This window comes from Neodiprion lecontei, chromosome 6 (genome assembly GCF_021901455.1).
Source record: "Neodiprion lecontei isolate iyNeoLeco1 chromosome 6, iyNeoLeco1.1, whole genome shotgun sequence".
NCBI classification, from domain to species: Eukaryota; Metazoa; Arthropoda; class Insecta; order Hymenoptera; family Diprionidae; genus Neodiprion; species Neodiprion lecontei.
The window spans coordinates 7,671,998-7,698,872 of NC_060265.1; the positions used below are offsets into that span (position 1 = coordinate 7,671,998).

The 26,875-nt window shown below is 36.2% G+C and overlaps 1 protein-coding gene across 6 annotated transcripts in view; it reads right to left on the reverse strand.

Moving 5' to 3' along the window:
- The window catches only part of LOC107227270 (la-related protein 1B), a 43,245-nt gene extending 16,648 nt beyond the window's left edge, over positions 1 to 26,597 (reverse strand). For 2 of the 6 annotated variants that reach the window (XM_046743396.1, XM_046743392.1), the window contains exons 1-16: positions 25,069 to 26,596; positions 7,427 to 7,500; positions 6,837 to 6,890; positions 6,135 to 6,306; positions 5,834 to 5,938; positions 5,554 to 5,735; positions 5,175 to 5,299; positions 4,761 to 4,950; positions 3,976 to 4,473; positions 3,491 to 3,648; positions 3,063 to 3,297; positions 2,821 to 2,991; positions 2,460 to 2,728; positions 2,183 to 2,343; positions 1,842 to 2,096; positions 1,599 to 1,732 (exon numbers count right to left, since the gene is read on the reverse strand). In XM_046743396.1, coding sequence (XP_046599352.1) covers positions 1,599 to 1,732; positions 1,842 to 2,096; positions 2,183 to 2,343; positions 2,460 to 2,728; positions 2,821 to 2,991; positions 3,063 to 3,297; positions 3,491 to 3,648; positions 3,976 to 4,473; positions 4,761 to 4,950; positions 5,175 to 5,299; positions 5,554 to 5,735; positions 5,834 to 5,938; positions 6,135 to 6,306; positions 6,837 to 6,890; positions 7,427 to 7,500; positions 25,069 to 25,894 — 3,609 coding nt within the window. In that variant the 5' untranslated portion in view covers positions 25,895 to 26,596. Of the gene's footprint in view, positions 1 to 1,598; positions 1,733 to 1,841; positions 2,097 to 2,182; positions 2,344 to 2,459; positions 2,729 to 2,820; positions 2,992 to 3,062; positions 3,298 to 3,490; positions 3,649 to 3,975; positions 4,474 to 4,760; positions 4,951 to 5,174; positions 5,300 to 5,553; positions 5,736 to 5,833; positions 5,939 to 6,134; positions 6,307 to 6,836; positions 6,891 to 7,426; positions 7,501 to 16,762; positions 17,106 to 17,391; positions 17,410 to 25,068 lie in introns of those variants that run through there. The other 4 variants (XM_046743395.1, XM_046743397.1, XM_046743394.1 and 1 more) reach the window with 4 other exon arrangements.
- Between the last annotated feature and the right edge of the window lie 278 nt (positions 26,598 to 26,875).

The window sequence follows — 26,875 nt, forward strand, 5'->3', positions numbered from 1 at the left end:
GTAGATTGCAAAATTGGAGTTACTTTCTATCGGCATTTGATTATGAAATAGAGTACATTAGTACAAGAGATAATATTGTAGCTGATACTTTATCAAGATTACCGATAAATTATGTAGAAAATAATGATGTTTTAGAAACTGAAGGCCGATTTACGTATTTACACTATGTATATTCAACAAACATAACATGTTTAAATTTCAAAGCAGTAGCACGCGAAACTGCTAAAAACGAGACTCTATCCATCGTGAAGCGGATGGTAATAGAAGGATGGCCTGACTGTAGTCTTAAAAGTTGGCCTAATGAGTTGCAACTATATGCACTGCGTAAAGACGAAATTCACGTCGAAAAAGAATGTTTAATGTGGGGACAGAGAGTTATCGCCCCACCTAAATTCAGAGAAAAGGTAATCGAAAAATTGCACGAAAGTCACTTTGGGATAGTTAAAATGAAGAGTTTGGCAAGGTCGGTGGTTTGGTGGCCTAATATAGATAAAAATTTAGAAGATAAATCTAAATATTGCAAATGGTGTGTTGAATATAAAGACAATCCAATTAGAATGGAATTAACTCCATGGCCATGGCCAAGCCAACCTTGGCAAAGACTTCATGCAGACTTTGCGGGGCCATATTTGGGGCAAACTTACCTTTTAGTCATCGATGCCTATTCTAAGTGGCCTGAAATTTTCATTATGAAAAATATATCAGCAGAAGCAACGATAGAAAAATTCCGAGAAATGTTTACAACGCATGGGCTACCGAACCATATTGTAACTGATTCAGGAACGCAGTTTACGAGCGACGAATACAAAAAGTTTCTCAAGCAATTAGGAATAAAACAAGATTTTTCAGCGCCGAAACACCCAACGACAAATGGAGCTGCGGAAAATCTTGTAAAAACATTTAAGCGTAAACTCAAAGCGATTGTACAAAGCTCGAAAGTAGATGTGAGAACTGCTATACAAATGTTTTTATTCTCATACAGAACAACAAAACAAGCAACAACGAATGAAACTCCGGCCAACTTGTTGTTTAAAAGAGAACTGGAAACTCCTTTGTTATTATTACGGCCAGAAACGAGATATCACGTTGAATCAAAGCAATATATGCAAAAAAAGCACTTCAAAGGTAGTAGAAAAGAAAACTTTGAAGAAGGCGACGTAATAATGGCAAAGGATTTTCGAAAACATCACCCGAAAATGTCGGAAGCCAAAATTGTTAGGAAATCACCTCCAAGAAACTGTATAATAAAATTTAAGGAAGGAGGAGATAATTTCTATCAACTTTGATAACTGAATAAAACGGGGAAGGGTGTAAGATATGTGATGTACGAATGTGTACGAATGTGTGTATCTATAACGATAGTATAGAATGTGAGAAGGCAGGCAATAAAGGTAGTCGGTCCTGAACCGTAACAGAGTGTAGTCGTCTTTATTTACCTCTTCCTCGCATACACAATAAAAATCAAAACAAACGTGTCAACCGCAATATCAAACGTGACAGAGCTTCGAATACATACTTCGACAACATTGGGTTATCCCCCAATGCTAGATTTCATCAAGAATATATTATACAGGCGGATCAATAAAAATTTGACTCACCTCAACTACTCTGAAATCCTCAATACTTTTGAACTTTGAAACATACTCCTGTAGTTTGGATTCAACGTAGAGTTTTTCAGCATGCTTATAATATTTCATGAATGCCCAAAACTTTTCTAATCCATATAATTGGCCTAAAAAATGAAAAATGAATAATAAATTAACAAATAAAAATCGGATACGTAAACATATAAGATCTATACTATAATCATTTATCAAATTCGTCCTCAAATACGGACTCACCAATTTCGTAATCTCGTATCGTCTCGGTTTGAAAATCTTTGTAAAGTTGAGGCCTGAACTTTCTTTCCAAACCGTAACTGTAAAAACGGAAAAGACATTCCAAACCGTAGCGGTATCCTTCAGCAGCATCTTCTAAAGCCAAGGATTTAAATTCTTCGTACATGGTGCGGTTGAAGTTCTCTCTGAGGAAGAATGACCAGAAACGGAATAGCGTGTTCATTTCCTGAGACTGCCCAATTCCCAATCTTTTGCGTTCTGTGAAAACAAAAGTTGCACATGTGTAAACAGCCAGAAAAAGATAGAATTAATTTACTACTCATGCAGCCTCAAGAATTTCATACCTTTCAAACATCGAGAATGGTACTTGTGATAAACTTGTTGAGTGAAACCATTTTCTTTGAGGAGTGAATGACTTGGATGTTGGAACGTTGGTAAAGACTGCGGTGCACTGCCGTAGCTGCTTGCCAAGTAGCTTTCGCTTGGGCTTGTGCCTGCGCTGCTTCTAAATATTACAAGGTTCAAAGAGAAAAAAAAAAGAAAGATGTTAGATACGCCTATTGATTTATAATGTAAAGTTTTGGGAACTTTGGAAAATATATGATATCCTGATATAATTACCCGGTCGAATAAGTTCTAGGACGATGTTCTCTGACGTCCATAATCCAACCAACGTGATGCTCGACGGGAGGATTACTACTGTGACGCGTTTTACGTTTGCGTGGTGTTCTAGGATCCACAGCTGCCTCGTCTTTCACTACGGCAAAGAAACGAGATGCTCCACCTCTTCTGCTGCCTCTGCTTGTCTGAGCAGATCTTTGTACATCGTTGCCTTGACTTCTATCACCGCCTCGTTCACGCTTGCCACGTCCTTCAGATGTATTTGGATCCTGAATATTGGAAGCAACCATTTGAACGCTGTATTCGCAACCGCATCAGTGCAATTTCGAACGAAAATTAATCAATGACAGATATTAAATACCTGTGTGGGCAACGAGTGAGCAACTTCCATTTCATCTTCACTGGTGGTAGGTGGCGGCGGCGGAACTTCAGGGTTGGTTTTTCTTGGAGCTTTAGGTGCCATTTTTTCAAAAGCTTCTTGACTAATCAAATTTACAGTTTTGTAACTTCCGGTCGAAGATACAGATCCAATCTAAAATATTGGCAAGTTGCTTGAAATTTGCTGACTTAAGACTTCTATAAGACATGCAAAAGGTTGTTTACCCTTTGTCTGTCTTCAGTCCATAAATCTTCTTCATAATAATAGAGTCCGTCGTTAATAGCCTGCTCAAGATCTTGCGACATCTTGACACGAGTCATCCAATCACCTGTACGATCATGTCCTTCGTGTTTAGGAATTCTTGTCGTAATGGCGATTGCCTGGGGATTCGACTGTGTTACAATCAAAAGTTTGTTAATGTCACGATCCGAAAGCTCATAATCATCGTCATCCTCAGACCTGTGAAGTGTAGACATTCCTTACTATTAGCAAGTTTTGAGGTAGGATTACATAAAAAAAATTCAGTCTCATTGTCAGATGCAAATATATCAGCATATTTTTCCTAAGTCGGGAAAAGAAGACAAAATTTGATTAAATCATCATGTTTTAGAGTGTTTGAATAATTGTCATATATTTTATTGCAGGTGCTTACCATTCGGAAAATGCATTGTGTCGGCCTGTTGGTGGAGGTGTATCCAATTCTTCGTCAAACTGAAAGTCTAGTTCTTCACGTTCTTCTTCTTTGTTATCCGCTAATTTTCCTCTGTCTTCAGATTTATCTTTTGGTGGTTGTTTCACTCTTCTTCTCACCTGCACAATCAAAACGAAGTTATAAGCCATGCATACAATTTTTCAAAATCGGTCGAGGCCCAATATCATACTGTGTCTGCAACATTATTGGTAAGTATCGTTACTAGATTGTTAATACACTGCTAAGAGCGTGTGTAGAGAGGTCTACTATCAAACCCCACTCATCGGATGATAATCCTTGTGGTGTTAGCGAATCCTCACAAAATACTCTTGCGCAATTCAAATCATCCGACTACCACAAAATGAATATCCGAATTATCAAATTGAGCTTATGATGGAATCTATAAAATTATTTCCTTCACGACTAAAACTGCGTCACATACTTACTTCTCTCCAAACGTCATCCATGGACGGCTGATCATCCCCGTTTACTTGAAAGGTTGACGATCGCACTGAATTGGATGATATTTTTACAGGTTTAACACCGGTATCTGGTAAGGAGCTGCTCTGTTTTCGACGTTCTTCTTCTTTCTTGGATCGAACATTTTCTTTGTCATTATTAAAGGACTCAATTCCCTTGTTTACTATAACGGGCACAAACTCTGGTACGTCAGGGTTCAGACTATCACCTATTGAAGAAGATACGCTATCTGATTCGCTAAGTCTCCCATGTACAGAATTAGAATTATTGCGTACACGTAAGCTTAGAGGGATTGGTGGTGGAGGAATAGCAGTCAAGGGTTCGGCGACGGGAAAGAAACTGGGATGTGAAGGCGACGACGACAGTTGCGAAGGAATCTGATGATGATGATGCGCCTGAGGATAAACGGGATTTCCAGCTGCATCTAATATCGGCCATTTCAGAGGCTCAGTCTTTGTTCTAACCTGAAAGTCGAGAGTTTAAAATTTATAAATCTACATTCCATAAATGGGTAGATTAAGAATGCATTAAATTATCGAATAGCATGAGGAGAGAAGCCGTAAACAGTTGTGCGAAGGTCTACTATCAAACCCCACTCATTGGATTTTTGGTCCTTGTGGTGTTAGCGAATCCTTCAACTTTCATCTGGCACAATATCGTCATTAAACTAGTATCAAGAATCTAGCCGAATAATTCGATGATAATGTGCCTTGCAGATGTGAAAAAAAATCAAAATATCGAACATTCTAACCTGGAATCCATTAACGAGTTCAAGTTTGTCAGACTCTTTAATAGCCTCGACGACCAAAGCTACGTCAGTGGTAAGCGCTTGTACTCGATGGAACGAAGCTATAAGAGTGATAGGAAGAAAACCTTCAGCATCCATTTTACGACGTAGAAAGAAATCCCTCATCAGATTTTCTTCGCTAAAGTAGTACTCGCTGGAATATAGAAAATACATACTGCCTTAGTATTTGGGTTATAGAAAAATCCTTGATTCTGTATAAAAAATCAAATTATTCTTCAGATATAGTTTTATCAGCATGTCGAATTTCTTTTCTAAGTCGGGAAAAGAAGACAAAATAATGTAATATCATCATATACGTAATGAACTAGGAACTGAATAAAAATCATATTAATGCCTGCATTATTAAATCAGACTTACATTTGTTTCTTAATGTAATCTTTAAGCGTTGTCATATCCAAATTGATGTAGCTCGAATTGTTGAAGTAGAAAGTACCCATATATGGCATCATAAATGAGGCATCAGATCCGCCAAACTTATTCACCTGCAATTCAACTCTGTTAACTTCATATCAGGCTCAATTAATACCACTCAGTTAAATTTTTCCAAGTTTTATGCCAAATTTCAATATATACAGTTAATAACATCTGTCAATTCGTATTAACAGCTAGATCTGGCAGAATTGTGATGAGTTTCACTCCGACTACAAGTGTAAAATTGTACATTAATTAATCGTCTAATCTCAATAATGAAGGGAACAAAAAATTGACTCCCAAACATATAACAAACGTCACATACCTGCGTGTAGTCCGTAGGATAGTCTGGATATTCAGGATCATGCCTAGGCTTAAAACCACCGCGGCTAGTACCACGAGTGCCTCTACCACCTCTCCCTCTGTATCGAGTACTACCGCCTCCTCGTGCGCCTCTATAGCTATACCTCGATCTGTCGTAATCTCTGTCACGCCAATTTTCCTCCTCTGACAGTTAGCAAAATGAAATTTGTTTTGGTAAGTTGAGATGAATACTGAAATTCTTCGAAAATGAACGGAAGACTCAATTAATCGAGAGTTTTTACCTTCTCCATTTCTCTCACGCGGTCCATGAGTTTTCGGAGATCTTTCTCGCTTCCCTCTGTTCTTTGCCAAATCTATGTCTAGGGGAACCCATTTCTGCTTTGTGACTGAAATTTGATATCAGGAACTATTCAATAACTTGGTGGATTGTATAAGCAGTGAAGAGCGTAGGAATGTGTCACAAGCTCGAGAGAAAAATGCTAGCGTATTTGTATTTTAGTCAATCAACGTAATTGAACACTCTTTCTTTTTTTTCTTTCTTCTCTTTCACGAGTCACCGAGGAATTTCTAACGTAGAGTTACCTTTTTTCTTTTTATCACTGCCGTCCGTGTGTTCGTCGCTATCATCTTGGAAGTGATTTTGTTCTTTGTTTTCCTTGCCTTTGCCTTCGCTGGCTGGACCAGCATAGTTGTCCTTTGTTTGGTTTGGTTCGATGACGCCGTTTTGTTTTTGGGTTGCTATTGTGGGCTTCTTCTAAACCAAAATGGCATAAACTGTACCGCTGATTATCAATAAGATATCATGATCACCAAATGATATAACAGATTACGTACTGCTCATCGACTTATCGATAAGATGTCAAAATTAATGAATGGAGTGATTTCAATTATGGTATAAACTTTTCACAATTATGATTTGCTAATCATTTAACAGTTTTCTTGTTTTTTTTTTCCTTTAATTTGCACGAAAGCCGATAGTAATACATTTCTAACTGGCATGGGAAATATTCAAGACAATGAAATCATAGTGGATTTTTAGAAGCATGTAAGAACACATTTGGTACCAAGACAATTATAATACAGCGTCGGCACATGTTTTAGATAAAGGTGTTCGGTATTAATCTGGCAAAAGTTCTACACCTACAGATTTTCATGGAAATCTGTACGCTCTAGCTTTTGCAGGTTTGATATAGGTACACTGATACTCATGTTGAGATTGAATTTTACTGTCTGTTTTCTAAATTAAATAATGGTAGGTAAAATTCAGGAAAATACGAAACCCACCTCTCCTTGAGCCCCAAGAGATGGCCAGTCTCCAATATCGGTAAAATCACTGGCCTGAAATATTGTAAAACGTATATGTTAATACTAACATAAAGATAATTTAAACAGTGATAAGTCATAGAAGTTAGCAAATATGGTATAGAAGCGGGAATGGTGATTTGCTGCGATGACAAACGAGTTAAAGAAATGTTGAGTCTAACAATACTCGGGAAAATTTATTAAACACGTAACTATACGAACACTGCCAAGGTATTATGGAAATTTCCAAACCGAGTATGAGTAGTAAAAACTCTGGGACACGGTGAGTAGTTTATAAATAGATTTACTAAAAATGATTATCACCGCAGATAGTTTCTGAAGCGTTGAGTGAAATCTGAAAATAAATCACCACGTAGCGAAACCAGGATCGTGATCCGATCAATTTATCAAAAGAGTAGCAATCGGGAAAATTCACTCAATCGAACACAGAACTGGTACAGTAACTCAAGATATTATATTTTAAATTTCCCAACCGATGTAGTCAAAAATTTTGCAAAGACCTGTGGAATCTATTAGACTGGAATAATCAATGATTCTAATGAAAATCTTACCTTTTGATTGATTTTTCTTCTGTCTTTTGGCGCTTTGACAATTGTTGGCTGCACACCGGTTGAAGAACCATTTTCTGCAAACAAGAATAAACATTTGTAACAACAAGTATACTTAATGACCAATAAATAACGTAATACCGGTAATAAAAATAAATATTGCAACAAACATTCGATAAGTTAAAAAAAAACATGAATAGACATTATGTGTATAATGTATTGATTAAGAAAGAGTCGCTCGTTATCAACTCCGATTGCTTAACCTTGAAGATAATCGCGCAACACTCGTACAAATAAATTATAGCATGAAATCAAATGCAATGGCAGAATTGAACGGTCTGTTCAATTTTCATTCTCATTCTTATAACTATACGTGCGCAATTCAACCTGTACAATCAGCAACAGTGTCAATAAGAAATGCTAAGTAATTTTTCACCGAATTTCCGGTTGAATACTAAATATGCCGCAAGTTCGTCAATTACGACATAATATAATAGTTGGAATAGGTGAAAAGTAAGCATTAATTCTCATATTTCGCAAACATGGATATTTCTTCACCGCTAGTTAATTGAACATAATTAGTTTTCAACGGAGACAGCAAAGCAAACTCAGACTATCTACTTATTGTACGAATACGAACGTACGCGATTCAAATTATTCTACGCTCTTCTTATCCAACCGTAAGAAACTATCGTCTCATTTGTAACTTTACTTACTAGAGAAAAAAATAGGATATTTTTAACAGAAAAAGAGGCAATCGCGTTGCTCAGAGTGAAAAAAAAAAAGAACGCAGAATACGAATATTTCATCTCCCGATAGTATGAGTTTAATTTCGCGTATTAAACCCCCTCATTTCCAATTATACACGTATTATCACACATTTAAAGTATTTTCGTTACTTAAATAATTTGTATGTACGTTATATATACTTGCCCACAGAGCAAATAATTATTATTTTCACAAGTGAGAACAATAAGATCGAAAAGCAATAGCCGCAGCATCTTTTCGCGTTGTTACGTTACGTTAACGGTATATTACGCTATATATTTATTTTTGTTATAAATACGAAAATATACGAACGTTCCCAGTTGTTTCAGGCCTCGCGCCAAATACATCGGTGAAAAATATTATTTGCTTCGAAAGATTGAAAGATAGAAAAAAAATTTGGATAAATATGAAATTGGAAAAACGTCAAACGTTAGGCATCATACTATCGAATCATTTCGAGAATACCAAAAGCCGTAATAATTGAATCTGAAAATGATTATAATAAGTAAATCATTTGAAATATGAAAAAGCATATACCCGATGCCTAGAACTGTACTAGTCTTGCATTAAAACAGGTATTATCACCACACAGAGAGATTTAACCTGATTAGTTTACTCTGCCAAGTAAGCGTGAGCATGTAAAGAAATACACAATGCATGAATTGAACTGAATAAGGATGTTTATCCAATTAAATTCATTGGCCAAACGTCGTCAAATTGTTATCGTGCACAGATTTCGCAATGCGAATACTGAACGTGTGTAATCGTACGATGGTTAAAGATAAAAAAAAAATAAAAATTCCCCTCAGCAACGAATGTAACACAATATGTAGCAAAGATGCGACGAAAGCGAGTGACTGTTTATTCGGATCGTGATGTCCGACCATATACCCATTTGTATAAATTTAATTTTAACATTCGTTAAATTTATACAAAGCCCTAACGAATTATTTCGATACATATATCAACTCTTGTTTATTGAGTAAAGAGTTACCTTGGAAAGGATGAATGAAAAAAAAAAAATTTGAAACTTGTCTGTAAGAAGTAAATGTAAATAAGATTATTTATTATTCAAGCCTGTATTGTCAAACAATTAAACCTATCAATCAATTATATATATATATATATATATATATGTAATATGTACACCTGATTTGATAAAATAGAAATAGAATAGAATATATATATATAGTGTTCAAATTTTGTTTCTGATCATGTACCAATCAGGAGACTTGATTATAAAATAAAATAGCTGATAAACGTACTGATATTTGTTTCCACGAAAAAATCACAATAACAACGAATAAAATCAACATATATATATATATATAAAAAACAAATAAAAAATCAATTAATTGAACAAAAAAGCCCAAGAGTATTGATTATTTGTTGACTGAGGATTTGTATTAAAAAAAATTCCTCGTAAATAAATATGAGGTATGTAATCAACGTAACGTATAGTGTATATACGAATTAATTCCCAGGGAAGTGTTACAATAATTTTCGATATCGTTGTTGGTTGACGATATTTTTAGTCTGCAGTCCGGAGCAATCCGATACGGAAAACCTTGGCAGCCGTGCGTATCTCGTTGCTTGTCTCTGGTTTACAGGTTAACCAAAGCGATCAAAATTTAAACTATTAACTCAACATATGCAAGTGCACACGTGCTTTCTGTACGAATATATTCAGGGTTCGTACGCTTTTTGGAACCCGAAATTCCCTGACATTTCCAGGTGTTCCAGCGTGAAAATAGGATTTTTCTCAGTAACCTTCCAAGAAATATGCCGCTGATTGATGACAATTTTTTTGCATACCTAGTAATTAATTTACTGTCCGGTTACTAATTTACAAACAACAGCCAAAGATTTTCAGTAAGAAAAAAAACGAAAGGAGGTTCGATATCAAGTAATGTACGTATGAGAACGAGTTTATTTCTTCAAGAAACTTAAAATTCCAGTCTTATTTTCGAAATTCCCTGACTTTCCCTGATTTTTCTCTGCTGTAAGAAACTTTCTAAATTTTCCCGTTTTTCCCTGTGCGTACGAACCCTGATGTTATATATATTTGCCTTAATATATTCTGGAAACGAGAATATAATAATCACTTTTCAAATATAAAGTACGTTAATTTTTTTCACGCGATTTATAATTAATTTATAAAAAGCGTCCGACAATATATACATATATGTACAGAATGCATGTACAGAAAAATGTCGAATATCTGCACTGCGGTGCAAAATCTTGTAGTTTGAAAAATATCAAATCTCGCAAAAAAAATAAAATAAAAAAATTAACTCAAGGTTACCGACACATGCGTTATACATCATTTGCTTTTTTCTCTTCTCGGCTCCTAATGTCAAGAACATTCTCTCTCCATTTTTATTTTCAAGGAAAACCGAGGACAAGGAAAATTTACAGTTACTATCCTCAGTGCCCATCTGCTGTTCCTGCAGGTATAAGGATCAGGACTACAACGAAGCATTCACGATTCACTGAATGAAATAGGCTTTCGGTGAAACGTTCGAGAAGAACTTTAGAGGAGTATTTGAAACCAGAAATTCGAGAAAAAAAATTAAGAACATAGAAAAACTGTTTTTTCTTTGCTGCATAGTTATTTATTCTTTGAATTCGGCTGTGGTATTATTTTTGTTTTTGTTTTCTTTTTTATTTTTATTTTTTTCAAGGAAAAAAAACAATGGAATTTGCAGCCTTTCTTAATTCTCTTCTACAATTATTATCAACCGCCATTGCAACTGCATCTATTTAAAATCTTTCATAATTTTTACAAAACAATTCGATTTACTTATATCATTTATATATATTTAAAAGGAAAATCGTATCACATTATACGAATAGTGGAAATTTTTCGACGATACTCAAGATCAGCTTCCCAAACCATTTATTCCCAGTTGTTAAAGTCATATATCGAGATTAGATATGAATTCAACGTTAAACCTCGGGCGATTACGTAACCAACATTCTCAGTTCATTGTGCACGTGTAGCGGGGTAAATCGCCACTACGTGTGATAATAAAAAACATACGATAAGCGTTTGTACAGTTGTTTTGAAATTGAACTCGAGTTTTTGAAAATAGCAGATTTCAAAAATAGAGATTAAAAAATATTAATTTGAAAGTAGAATAAAAAAAAAAAATCAAATAACACGTTTAAATTCTATCGTCACCCAATTTGAAATAATTGTCAAATATATCCAAGCGTGTAATAATACTCGTAGTATTGCCTGCTGGTGGTTCAACTTCACATGATACATATGTAATAAAACGTCTCAATATGTAACTTCGTCGAAGGGGAGAAGAAAAAAAAACGAAAAAGAAATTATCAGCAGCAGCTGAGACTTTCGAATGTTGTAAGAGAAAAAGAAAGAAATACAGAAACAGAGAGAGAGAGAAAGGAAACGAAATGCCAGGCAGAATATTCGGGCGAGGTTCAGGGCGACAAACAAATTCGAATCCGGAACATAAGGTGAAAGCAAGAAAACCTTTAACAAGTCAGCCAGCCAGCCCTGGCCTCAGGCAACTGGTTGATTAATTTCAATCGCTTATAATGTCAATCGAATGACCAGGTGGACACGACGGAACGAAAGAACGCCTCAGTCCAAGTTTCAACCTGTACCAATTAGAATTAAAAAAAAAAAAAACGAATGGTGACTTTTAAATTTTTCTAACGAAAAGTAAATCTGATTACAGGGATTATGTATTCAAATGTAAATGCGGTAAAGGATGATTTTTATTTTTATTTATTTATATTTATTTAAATTTTTTAACTTTTCAAACATAATACAAGTTACCTACGTGCTCCTTAAAATGTCCACGAATGCAATGCGACACAATGCAGCGGTGACTTACTTAATAGGTTTGTGAGCCCGAAATAGAGAGAATGTTGGATAGGTTGAAGTTAGTAACGTTATCTTGACGAAACATTGGTAGAAAGTCCACTATTTCATTAGTTTTACAAAATATGAGTATAATTTGTTTCATTACGGTTTAATGAATTTCGACCACTTTCAAAATCGCGAAATTACGGTTTTTCTTCAACATGAACCGTTGCGATAACGTTACTTGCTGCGACATAAAATAAGCATGGTGCAAAGTCAACCTGCCCGTTGAAATTGAGGGGAGGAGGCAATTATAAATCGACCGCTGATCAGGGACAATTATTTGTCATTGTTTCATTATGCTCACGTGTATTATTGTTGTTGTGGTTGTTGTTAGCGAGTCATAGAAAGCGAGAAAATATAAAGCACGCGTGAACAAAGACTACTACGAATCCCCAAGTTTGCCCTTTGTACGTAAATAACAAATTAATGATTCTCTAATTGAAATAACTGTGCTTTTACTTGGTGATAACATTGCAATTGTTATTTATTTATTTTTATTAATTGAATCGAATTTGATTTTTATTTAAATTAAACAAACATTAATAATTGTGCTTGGCAGTCAACAACAACTACTTTTTTTCTCTTCACGAGCAGAGAAAAGATTTCGTTGTTTTATCAAAACCATGATTTATCACCGTACAGTTACGGAAGTCTATATATTGTAACCGTTTATTTGTATGGGATGTTATCCCTGTGTGCGTCAAATGACAGTAACTGTATTGTAAATGTGAACTTTTACGTATTTCCGGTGTTTCGTTACGATATAGTTGACGTTTAACTTGTATTTCTAAAGAACTACACACACACATATATATATACATACATACGTGATAACAAAAATGACCAAGGAACTATGTAAAACGTATACGTTGATTAACGAGGAAAAACGATGTTACAATTCCCAACTATATAAAGCGTGAATCCCACTTACTCAGCAGCAGTTATGTGATAAGACTTTTAACACAACATAATTATACTTTCAAAATTTTTTTTTAAATATGTCTTTCGCTATATCCAACATCGGTTCCTATGTGAAAATTCTCTCAAAATTCTTTCCGACGTTCCGCAGTAATTCCAAGGACAAACGAGATGACGGAAGGATATAAAAAAAAAATAACCCCCCCCCCCCCCCCCAGACAAGTTTCGGCGAGTAAAGCAATGAATAAAAACCTTCAAAGCCAGATTTGCGCATAAATTAGATGCGTCCGTCTATACGTATGGATATACACGTATAATACAGATCGAATCAAAGATTTTAGTATCACCAGAATTCAGGCGTCAATATCCGGCCGAACATCTGCACAGGGTGACCATCGAGAAGTTTTCGCATCAGCACGCAACGCCACGAGGCTTCTGCTTCTCGTTTTTACAAAGATCAGGGGAACCGGTTCGGTTCGCAAAGGTTCGAATCCTCTTTTACGAGTAGCCGTCGTCGTTTCCAAATGGCAAATCGATTTTTGGATCGTGTATCGTGTGACGTAGGTACGTTTAGGATAAGTCAGAATTGACACTGACACGAATCGTGATCTATATTATGCTCAATCTTCGAACAATTCACTAATGCATAAAATAAAGTTTCCTTTTGAAGGAAAAAAGTTCCGCTGAACCAATCAAATTTTTTAAAAAATGTTGAATCAGGGACACGAATTTCATCTAACAAAGACGAAATGAAAATTTACACAAGCCGCAGAATGAAATTGGACATAGTATTGCAAAAATGACATAAGTCGTGGCTATTGAACATATTGACTGGTATCTTATAATTATTGTTGTAAATTTATAACGATTAGTGAGTCGAGTCACATACATACACATTAAATACATGACACCGCACGTAATATTATATTATACGTGTATGTAACGATTGATTTATTATTCACCATGTGTTCGTTTCGTATAATTTTATACGTATACTCGTACATGTAATATAGAAGCTCGGAACCTTGAAGAAGACGGAAACGGCAAAGCCGCCGATTTTGCGGAGGCGTTATCGTCGAAAAGTGCGCGAATGAATAAGTCCTGCGTGAAAATATGTCGGAAAGAAGTTCGACGTCGATTCATTACCACCTGTTCAAACTCGATATAGCGATACAAGTTTTTGCAATTACTTAACTCGATGTGTAACACAGCGACACGATGTTATTGTACTTTTTGGTTGATTCAATAAATGACGAATATCGAGCCAAAGAATGAACGTTCGCGACTAAGTACAAGAAATATTCAATTATCGTAAACGACGATTCGGAGAGTCGCTGATTAGAAGAAACAACAATCTCAATCTAATAAAAGAATTTCTCCTTGTACAAATTTTCCGCGTCTGTGAGAGTTAAAGAACCTAAAAATTGGAACAGGACCAACTTTTCAGTCTCAAATTGAGCGTAAAAACTCTAATTTATTCATTACATTTCTGAACAACTGTATCGTCAATTTTTAAAGGTCAACAAGACATAAAAATCACGATTCCCAAAAAATAAAAATCTTTTCTCGAATCGCTAAGATTTGATCTCTCTTTTCTAGTCTCAATAAAAATAAAAAAAAAAGAAAAGAAAAGTGAACAGTGTTTCGCAGGTGAAAAAATAAAAATTGTTAATGGTGAATCCGTACACGCATTATACATTGTATACGCATAATTTTGCCCCCATTTTATCTAGAATATATGGTAGAAAAGCACCAGCGTTGCGTATAAAACTTATTTTCAGCCCAGTCTAAACTCTAAAGATAAAGATAAAGACAACAACGACCAAGCTATAGTTAATACATATGTGTGTGTGTGCAGTGGGCAGAGTTTTGAGAAAGTGCCAAAGTCTGGGATGACTTTGAAATTAGGTCTCCACGTAATAACCGACATACCAACTAACTAATCTGTACACCTCACGTCGGAGTTCGGTCGTTGAACTATCTTTATTAACAATGATAAATCTTGCAGCAGATTCGGATTATATCTTTGTTATAGAAATCGCATAACTAATAACATAACTGATTAGCACAGGCGGCGATTGGCTGATTTCTTTTTTTTTTTTTAATATACTCTTACCTGTACGCATAATAATGCAGTAACATGTATAAATTTCGAATTATATAAATAAAGCTAGAAAAATAACGACGCCTGTATATCCATAAAAATTTACGAGCTGATCTTACTTTTACTTGGACGAATTTTTGAAACTGATTAAGTAAATAACTCACGGGTTTTATTGGTACGATTTCGACGGCTTTTAGGAAAAGAGAGAAAAAGAAATAAGACTTGAATATCGTTACAGACGAATGTCAGGATTCGTAAGAGAATCGCGGTAATAATTATTTGACATTTAGATGTCCTGCGTGCGTAATATACATATATACGTTTATATAACTCAAAGAAAGTAAAAGCACATCGCTGCAGCTGATGTGAAATGTAATGATTATATTATATACATACTTACGTTATTCCGTATTTCAAATGATTCGTAAAAATAAAATCAAAAAAATACGGATGACAATTAAAAGATCTTCCATACAATTATAACTAGTGGTGACAGAAGTAACCGAGATAAATTTTATCTTACCATTATAATTTACCTACATATTTCTCATATACAACCGTTTGTGGATGAAAAAAAAAATTTCATTCAGTTGTACGTATAATAAATTTCAACTATACGTGCGCGTATAACTGAACGTAATCGAAAACATTTTCTCTACAGCATATACTTTCTTCAATATACCTAAGCATTAAAACTGCAACTGCACGTTGTAATAAAATGATTTGATCGATAAATGATATCGCTACAGTTTGTCATAATAAGAGACTAATTGTAAACCGGAAACATGAAGTACGTATCGGCGAACATTGCCGATATACTTGTCGCAAGGCGAATTTGATCGAAATGATCGATGTATAATTCGTAAAGCATTGCAGAAACCAAGTATTTATGATTGGGTGTTTCGAAAAAAGTTATTCATCATTTTCCATCGTGGCACCCCCAAAAAGTTTGTTCGGTTTAAAAGAAATATTCTGTGAAAAGACGAGTGTTCTGCGTTGTGTGGAAAATCGTGCTAGTTTTATTTTTTACTTTTTTTCACATTTTTTTCAATTCGTGAACAAACACGCCATGGCACTACAATTATTATTTCTTTCCTGACGTTTATATTCAACCCAAAGATCACGATCCGTAACACAACGATATATCATCCGGGAATCTTATTCTCCTAAATTAGAAGTTCATATCGAATTAAAACTATTTTATGAGATTGAATTAATAATGAAAAAGTCGTCAGATACGCGTCTCAAACAACAACTGGAGACTTGATATAACAAGCGTGGGTCTTTGTGACGTAAGTTGATATTGTTACGATTGATATAAGTAATAGAAAAAATATATCATTCCACGTAACTCGGAACGCTCACGTTTTGACAGAACCGTTGTTTTACCCTAAACAAATTTTTCAGAGGTCGCGATGGTGGAAAATCGCAAGTTATTTTTTTTCTAAAATACCCTGATGTATACCGTATACGTATAATGTGGTAAATAATTTAATAAGACAGATTTTTTTGTCACTAACACACGAATAGTACTGATTAATATTCGTGAACCGAAATAATGTATATACATAAAAATTAACATATGGACTAGTTTTCAAGGAAAAGAAGGAAAAGAGGATAGATTTGTATCACATCAAATGCGAAAACTCACGTGCAGGCGCGACGTCGTTCTCGTTAAATTTCATTATGCCTCGTATTCCAATAACATAATCCGTTATTTTCACTTTTATTCAGTAGAACACTGTTCAAATAATATCGGCACGCACATACACACACCGCACGTATTTGCCACACAAATTATCAACTGTGTTTATTACGGATATTCCTTCACTGAAATATCTCGGGCGTAGCACACAGGCTTAAATTGTGAACTCTAACTGCCGTAAATACAACAATATACGATATTTAAACCGCGACGACGACGGTATAAAAAATATCAATCTTCAAAAGCACATCGTCTTCGTCAATTTATTCCTTACTTTTGTCGACCGGTGCTAAAAAATAATTTAAAACTATTTGAAAGTTCAAGGATATAATTTACATACTTTTGTAACGTTTACAATATAAATTAATGAAAATATGCGGTAAGCTTCACACGGCAGCTGTAAGAGACGACAGTGTGAAAAATAAAATACAGTTACGTAATGCCGAATTGGCATTAGTGATTGAAAAAAAATGAATGATAATAATAATGGAGAAAAAAAAAATAAAAATTTTTTGTTTGAAAAAAGAAGGGAAAAGCAAAATAACTAAATATTCTGTATGTGTCTCAGATCAGACTTGGCGTCATCCGTTGCCATGCGAGCCCAGCGTTGTACTGAGAGCTCGAAAGTGAGTCGACGTGTAAAATTACGATGAAGACGACGACGTCGACTCTGCGAACCTCGCCTCGTCTTTCCTTGTTCGCCTGCCAGATTGCAGCCGCAAGTTCACAGGCACAGGTATAAGACGTAACAAGGATGTCGTATATACACGTACGTTAGGATGTTTTAGAAAAAAATAAATCGCGACTTTCCATCGCGACAACCCCTAAAAAGTTTGTTCGAGTTAAAAGAAAGCTTAGTTACGTGGAAGATTGCGCTCAGTTGATTTTTCAATTTTATACATTTTTTGAAATTCATCAAGTATCGCGAATGATATTTTTTTTCTGTCGCTTATATCAATCGCAATATCAATTCACGTCACAAACAAGACCCACGCTCGTAATACCAAGTCTCCAGTTGATGTTTGAAAAGCGTATCTGACGACTTTTTCATTATTAATCCAATCTCGTGAGATAGTTATAATTCGATACGAAGTTCTAGTTTAGAAGAATAAGATTCCCGGGTGATATATCGTTGTGTTACGGATCGTGATCTTTGGGTTGAATATAAATGTCAGGAAAGAAGTAATAATTGAAGTGCTAGAGCGTGTTTCTTCGCAAATCTAAAGAAATGTGAAAAAAATGTAAACTCAAATGAGCCGCGATTTTCCACACAACGTAGAGGGCTCATTTGTAGTAAAATTTTTCTTTCGACCTACGCAAACTTTTTAGAGGGTGGCGCGGTGGAAAATTATATTATTTTTTTCTGAAACACCCTATTGAAACATAATGTTTAATGTTTTGTATCGCGTATTCTTGCAATTCCAGAACGATAATTTTGAAACGTCGTGAAAACGATACCCATTTATCTTGTACAATTTTTTATTACTTATATATATATATATAATATAAGAAAAATGAGAAAAAAGAAATTTTTCTACATGCACATAATATTACGCACACCTAAGTCAGCCACGCTTGGCTAATTCGCGTCCCAGAGAATGTGCAGCGGTGGCTCGGCATTTGTGCAAATAATTGATAATTTATCTAAATCTAATCTATGAATTTCTGTCCCCCTTGATCAACTGATTGCAGATTTTTAACATTTCCGGCGAGATTCAATAAATTATTATTCTCTTCTCGTCGCTTATAACCACCGTTCTATTTTTTCTTCTAGTTTTATTTATTTTATTTTATTTTATTTTTTTCTTAAAACATGTCTCATTGCAGGTAAGCGTTTCCATTTTTTCTTTTCTTCTTTTTTTCCAAACTATTACACATGCGTTTACTTCACGATAATACGTTACACGTACGTAACGTTTGTTCAGCTGCAACTAGAAATATGCAAATAAAATAAAATAAAATAAAAGGATCGAAGCTGACGATAAACTATCGTATATGTAATAATAATCTAAATAATAATCATCTCTCCTACGGCTGCTGCTGCACGAGGCACTAAATTCTTGGCAAAAACTCAAAGTCTGAACTGACTCGCAATAATTCTACTGCACCGTTGACTTGCCTTGAGGAATAGAAGACTAAAACTATACCTCGTCGTGTAATAAAACCGGTAGCTGACCAAGTTTTAAGGCTAGATTCGACACGCTTATAGATAATAGAAGAGGCAGACGAACAATTCGTGCACTTATCATTTTTAACGCGTGACTTTTTATGTCATATTTTTATTAAATACATACATGCATACATACATACATATATATATAATGAAACGATCTATATGTGCGTTGTTTCTCGTTCCGGACAAGGCGGCAGTAAAATGATTAATTACTCATGCAACAGCAGGTGAAAACGTGCACGTGCAGAATGTAGAAGAAAATAAATGACCAGGATGGGATCAATTTTATTTAACACGCAGGCGGAAACTTGCAAGTTACAGGTACACGCATATGCCTATAAAACGAGATAAGCTCGCTCCATATCTTGAACTACAATGGTCTGAACACGGGAGGCAAATTACGTCAAACAACAAAACGTGATCAAGTGATAAACCGAACTACAGTGATAATTATAACCGCCTTGCAATATTGTGTTTTATTATAGGTAGTTTGAAGATTATTGAATACATATATTTTTTAATTACTCTCTTTTTTTAGATTCGTGATTCGTACTATTCAAAAGAAATTGGAAATTCGAACAATTTTTCAATCAAAGCCTGATTATATGTATATAATATACGACGTTGTATATCGTGCATATATATACATAAAATACCGCTCTACAACACAGGTACAAGATATAATCATATCTGCAACACGCCGATTTCAAAGATAAGAGAATGAAAACGTGGATAAGTCCCTTTGCTATGCTATAGCTAAAAAGTGTATAATAATATGAGTACGTGAGCGAATTACGTAGAATCCTAATTACTATCGGCTATAATATTACGATAAATGTCGCACAATCTTGACATTGATTGATTTTTTTCTCCTTTTTCTTTTCATCTCAAAATATCGAAAAGAACAACAATGTCACGGTACATACATTGCAAGTTTTTTTTTTAATTTTTGCTCACGTATTTATTATACAGTTGTGCAGACGACGATCATTTATACATTTTTACCACCTGCACTTTCGGGCGGTTTTTAACTATCATCGTCATCGTCATCATCACCATTATTATTATTATATTTTTTCGCGTTACCTCGCAATCTCCCGACAATGCCGTTTTTTGGCACGTGAAAAAACATTACTACAAATTTCGTGTCAGGATAATTTTACCGAGTGATTCGGATATCCGAATATCCAGACAGCTTCGATCCACGTGTGAGCGCTAATATAATATAAAATAAGCTCCACGGGTGATGTAAAAATAATAAATGATGTAATTTATGTATCAATTTATCGAAGAGAAAAATAAAATTTAAATTCAATCGATAGGGAACAATCTCGACGTTCTCAAAAGTCGAACAAGAATATATATAACGGGTCATTGACAAAACTGTAAGATACAACGATGCTCGACGTTTATCGCGAGTTGTTGCTTTGTTCCGGCCGGCCGGAAGTAGTAAGTTAAGAAAGGAAGATCGTGTACGTTATACTTGTACTGCGCGCATGTTCCAACGATGATTGATTGTAATTTAGTAAAAGGAATAAATCGACGACGATCATTGACGAGTTTATTATACAAGTCCTCACAAGGGTGTCCAATTTCTTCATTACTCCTATACTTTATATTACACAGAAAATAGATGATTTTAACCACCGTCGTACCGACATTCCCGTCCTTTTATCAAGCTCGTATTTTACTTGCAGGCATGTAAATATGCGATAATCGAATAGAGATTAAATGCTTTTATCCCGATTACGCACATAGGTATTCGCCTTCTTATAACGACACCTGTTATAACACCGCAATGCTTAATCGATGTAGAGGTTGAGGACAAGTGAGAAAAAAAAAGATACATAATACGTACAATATATAACACGAGAGAAGGAGAAGGTGTAGGTTTAGGTGGTTAGCACCGTTTGAAATTAATTTCTTACACTACATTACTATTATTGTTGTCGTCGTTACTATTATTCTATGGTGGTTAAATACACTGCGTGTCTACGTATGTTGTACATACGTACAATATTGTAGGTATAGAAGTGACGTTGAATACTTACCGCATCGTTGACAATTCATTTGTATAAACCTACTAGGAAATTGTATAATTTTAAATATATTAAGAGCGATAACTACGCGATTGTGGAGTACATAATGAGGTAGTGCAGAAATTATTTATTTCTTCTTAATCGTTGGCGCGAATTTTGCACATACATGTATACATTTCTGTGTACCTAATTCAAATACGCAAGTTAATATATAATTCAACCAAAACAACAGCAGCTAGTGACGGCGGTGTGTTCTTCGCTGTATGCCGTGACTTCTCTCTCTCTCTCTCTCTCTCTCTCTTTCTCTTACGTTTACAAAGCTGACGTGAGTAAATCGAATCGAAGAATTAACGATCGTACGCAACTGCTTTTTTTATATCAATCCTAACAGGCGGCATATTTACGCTACTAAAATATCAATCCTGAAGGATTTTCGTCATTTAAAATTCAGTCATACGGGTAAATCATTGACCCGTGCGAAAAGTTGGCAGATTTTTTCTCTTCAAAGGAGTGGATAAAAATTGACAATGAGAATTTGATCATCTTTGGTAAATTTTTTCAGTACGGGGAAAAATAAGAATAACGATATTATTTTGAATATAGAAACTCCAATGCGAAATACAGTCGTCGTTTGTACCGATGGATATATCGTTCTGTGGATAGACGGCAGGCAGCGTGTTGGTATCGCCACGGCTGTCGTTGATTGCGAATTACGTAAGTACACGTAAGAGAGCCGAGAGAAGCACAACACGCAGAAGGTCTCGTCGAAATAGGATGAGGCGAGCGTGCGTACGGCGGAGAATAAGAAAGAAATGTGTCGGCGTTCGTCCCCTCAGTGGGACACGTAAACAACATTGTTTACCATTCCCGTTTGCCAAATAATCTCTCCCGTGTATAATTGTTTTTGAAAAAAAAAAGAAAATAAAAATAAATGAGAGATAGACGGAGAGACGATATCTCGGGGAAAATGAAACGATAGAAAGCGACAAGAAATTTTAATGACAACAAAAAAAAAAAATCACTTAGAGAATATTATTACGATCAGGCAGCGCGAGACGTATAATCGACGAATTAAATTTGATTGAAAATTTAATCTACCTATCCGTAGCAAGTCGAGAAGAAAAGAGAGTGAAAAAAATGTACGGTAATATACCATTCGAATTCAAATTGGCGTAAGTTAATTAATTGCCGGGCGGTGATATAAAACGTCAACCTGCAGCTTTGGACGTATTATGTATTATAATCGTATAACGCGATATTTGGTGCAAACACGTGTGCGTCGTATTACTTATCGCAATCGGTCATGTTGATAACAGATCAATTCTTACGAGTATTATAATACAAAAAAAAAAAAAAGGTGTGGAAGCGGGATTTAGAAAATAGAAAAATTTCCGCGTTCGTTTATAAATTGATCGCGTATCGGTCCGCACGGAGATTACGAATTAATTATACGCGCAGAGGCATAATCGGAACTATAAACGTACATAATTTACGTTATACATACTTCGTCGCATCATTCAAAGCACGTTGCGTGTGATGCATTGGACTGATTAAGTAAGATAATACGTATGCAGATGCAGTAACAGAACCATGCAACAGGTGACGAAGATGACGAGGAGGGCAACGACATTCGAGACGGAGATTCGCGACTGCTGTTTTAGTTATTACAGGAGAAGAGTGCAGATGCGGAAAGATGCCTACTTTCGGCACTGTATAAATAAAACGGGGCTAGCATCAAGTCCGCGAGTTTCATACATGAGGTTGAAGTTAGTAACGTTATTGTAACGAGTGATTAACGTTTCGGAAAATCGTTACTTCACAATTGCAGGAATTTCTGAAATTCAGTAAATTACAATTTTCATATTTTGAAATCTTGACTACACCAAAGTCGTTATAAACTTACAGAATAGTCATTGTTTCGTTACGTTAACGTTACTAACTCCTGCCTCGTTGTTAAACGAGGTCCGAGATAGTAAGGCTGACGAATAACGAGACATTGGTATGAAAAATCATTACCTTACGATTTTAGAATGATTTCGAAAGAATTGGGTTCTCAATACATGACCACCTTACGGTTAATAAACTTCGAACAATCCTACAGCTGTGAAAGTAACAACAATTTAAACGTTACTGCGTTAAAACGTTCATTTTTTTTTACATCGAAAACGACGACAATAACGAGACGAAGAACCGTTCTTTAATCGCAACTTTTGACGTTTTTCATCTGTTAGATTTTTATTTTATGATTAATTAATTGATCTAGATTGTCGATAAAGAGAGGAAAGGCCGTTGTCGAGAGATAAATTCGGGACAAATTAATCTTGGCGAAGGAAATATAACAATAATGATAATAATAATAGCAATAAGATAAATATCATCGGTCCGTATTTTTCCAACAGAAAAAGACGACGGTAAAATAACTTCGTTCTTCTCGCCTGTACCCGATATCCTTCCTATCCGTATTATTATCATAAATTATTATTATTATTATCGTTATGTATATAAGCATAAATTTTATACATCGAATAAAATATCATTTTACATCACTTGCTATTGAAATTCCCGAAGCGTTATATATTAGCCTGTATATCTAGATCCGGCAGCGTATCAACAACAAACGCACACGCCGAGCATCATTAAACGTATAAGCTCGTACGTTAATTTCGCTCGCGTGTGCGTAAAAAGACAATGGTGAAAACGAAAACTAATTTTACAACAAGGCGAATCACTTTAAAGAGATGAATTAAGCGAGAATACGTTAAACGTTGATTATTGTAGCGTATATGATGCGTACAAGGTGTATAGTAATGAAAATACGCTCTGCGTAAGATGCCGATTCTTTTAAACCACGTAATTGACAAACCTGCGTAAGTAAAGTAAGCATGTTAGAAGGAAGGACGTGGGGATTCGAGCACGAAGTGATATCGTCCGAAAGTGAGAGTTGGAGGAAAACCTGTTCCATACAACAGCGAAGTTGGGAGAGATATAAAGTGTAACCACCACCCACCCATGATTGGCAGTAGTTATAGATCGATGTGACGTGGCAACGTAATTATCGAGGATAAATACCACTGCAATTTGTAACTAATTAATGAGAATAAGGAAAAATGTGAACAACCAAGAAAAATACATTATCGTTCCGGTTGTTATATTATGCTGGAGTAATGATATTTTTCAATGGTCAAAAAAAGAAGAACGACGACGACGACGAGTAAACGGTGTTAGGTAATAAGTGTCAACAGGTTGTTCAACACACCGCTAATGCTAATGAATCATCCAAATTTATATACCTAGATCAGAACTCGTGACTTTTGCCACGTGTTCGACCAGTTAGATTTACTATACATGTACGCATATATCTAGTATCTAATTTTTCATTCAATAAAGCAGAAAATTGATTTTTATTCTTTGGCTACGTTTTTTTGATTCGATTATTTATGTTCCTTTGTAAGCAGGAATTATTAATGAGTTTGAAAAAAGAAATCAAGGTAGGTGTTTATGGAAGCGCAAAGTTGAATAATAAAGAAAATATTTTAATTTCTAGAACATTTTCAGTACTTTAGGGATCATTAGAAAACATTGGGGTGGAGAAAACCTTGAATCCTATCATCGAGAATATATGGAGTAGTAACAGATAAAATTTTTGCCAATCAAACATACTATCGACAGTTCATTGGGTCTAAAATGCAGCGACTGCACAAGCTGATTCATGAATGGCACATAGTATTGAATAGTAAACAAATGATGCAGCAGTATTGCAAACAGTCAAAGCACCCATGTCTGGACTTTGTGAGAGGAGCTATCGTAGCTCCTCGAATCTTCGAAACTCAGATGCAGAAGCCGTTCAAGAAATGTTTGAACAAAGAAAGCGAGAATCGAAGGTTTCGATATGTAAGTAGAATTGGTTAAGTTGATTTTCATTGAAACAATATCCCTTTAACGTGAAACCAACGTTTAAAATCTATCAAGAGATTCCTGTTTCATTGAAACTGAACGATTTCAATTGGTGTTATCCTGGAAAAATAATATGCACAACTTACCAATTTTTCCTCTCTGCTGCTGCGGCTGAAGCACCCTTTTTTCTCTCTCCGCAACCACCGGCTTCTCGACCGGCTTTTCTGTAGGAACTGGCGCAGAGACGATTACAGCCTGAGGTAAGGATGGCTGAGGTCGATTGCCGCCGCTGCCTTTGCTCTTCATCCACGGATTGACAACCGGTATAGGAGCCTCGACGTACTTGACCGGCTCTGTATCAGTTTCTGGCTCAGTACCAGCATCGTCTTTATCTTTGGGGACATCTTTGGCGAGAGAGTGTTCGGCGGCGCTCTTTTCGTTCCGCTCGCCTCTCTCCTTGTGTCCTCGCTCGTCGACAGCGTCGCTGTGCTGAGTCCTGGAATGATACCTCTCTCTGTGATGATACCGATCTCTATGATCATGGTGCTCTCGATTCTCCCTGTGTTTTTCTTTTCTGCGGGCGCTCTTTGGAGCGACGGTTTGAAACTCGCTGTCGCTCTCCGCCTCCCCGTTGTTCAGAGGCTTGGCTTCCTCCGCCTCCGAAGCAACCTCGACTGCGTTCTGATTCGACCTGGAGGACGGGTTCTGAAAATTCCTCTCCGACCTACCGTAGTGCGAACTGTATCTCCTCGTCGATTTCTGGTACGATTTACCGCGTTGGACGACCGCCGATGAGGGTTCGGCGGACATCCGGTCTTTCCCAGCGGCCCGGGGCGCATCGTTTATGTTCTCCTTATTGTTGTCGTTGTTTTTTGGGTTGAGTACACTGGCGTAAGAGATGCCTTGGCCCTCGTTCGTCTCTCTCGCCCCGCCGCTGCCGCCTTGCATGCTCGGAGCCACCTTTGCCGCCATATTGGATCACTCGGCGATATAAAAACACGAGGCGGACGATACTTTCCGCTCCACAATTCATTCAACCATTAAATATGAGACATCTGGTCACTTACGGTGAATTGAGATCGACGAGGAATTTCAGCGGGTCGGATTCAGAGACGAGTTTATTCAGCCAATTATCGGATATGCGCCGCACTCAGTCCATGTTTAACGCAGGCGAGAGAACGAGCGCGTGGCTGGCCGCATGCGGGACTCGCGGTTGCTCTCCGGCTAGCACGCGGCGCTGACTTGGCAAATATCGATGCACTGGTCAATTTTCAAGGGTGAAACTCACGGTCTGATATCACCATGAGATAGTCGGACGATCGAACGTTCGTCGCCGCGAAAGCTGTAAATTAAGAAGAGCTCGTGTTGGCCGTGATATTTGAATGTCCCTCAACGGTATTGTATATCCTTTTCCGACTTTAGCTGCAAGCCCTGGCTAGCAGACAGCACCTTGTACCGCGGAGATGATTTTATATCGAGCGAAAAAAATACGCGCACTTCGTCAAATTGTATTGTCCGCTAATTTTTACTTCCGACAATTTTTATCTCTCCAGAAATTTTGTCGTATCCTTGCAGATTAAGAGAACACGGTACATTTTAAAATCCTCCTTTACTACGAACACTGAACCACAAACAGCACAAACACATGTGGCCGACGCTGAATCTTGGCCTTTGAGCGAGCTGAAATAATTATTCCAGATACTAGAAGGCTGTGCATATTGGTTCAACCGGCGGCCGGTAATACCGCAACTTCTAGGCGCTACCATCGCCACGTTCTTCCTGCCAACTTTTCAAGTAGACAATCAAAATTCTCCCGATGAATTCCGCTAGAGGCGCTACGTGGCTTGGCAGAAGCCTTCGCGCAAATTTCGAATGGGTATGAACGTAGATTGCAAAGTTATTTCGTTTTTTCTTATCGATATGCAACGTATTTATTCAGACAGTTGTGTAAGT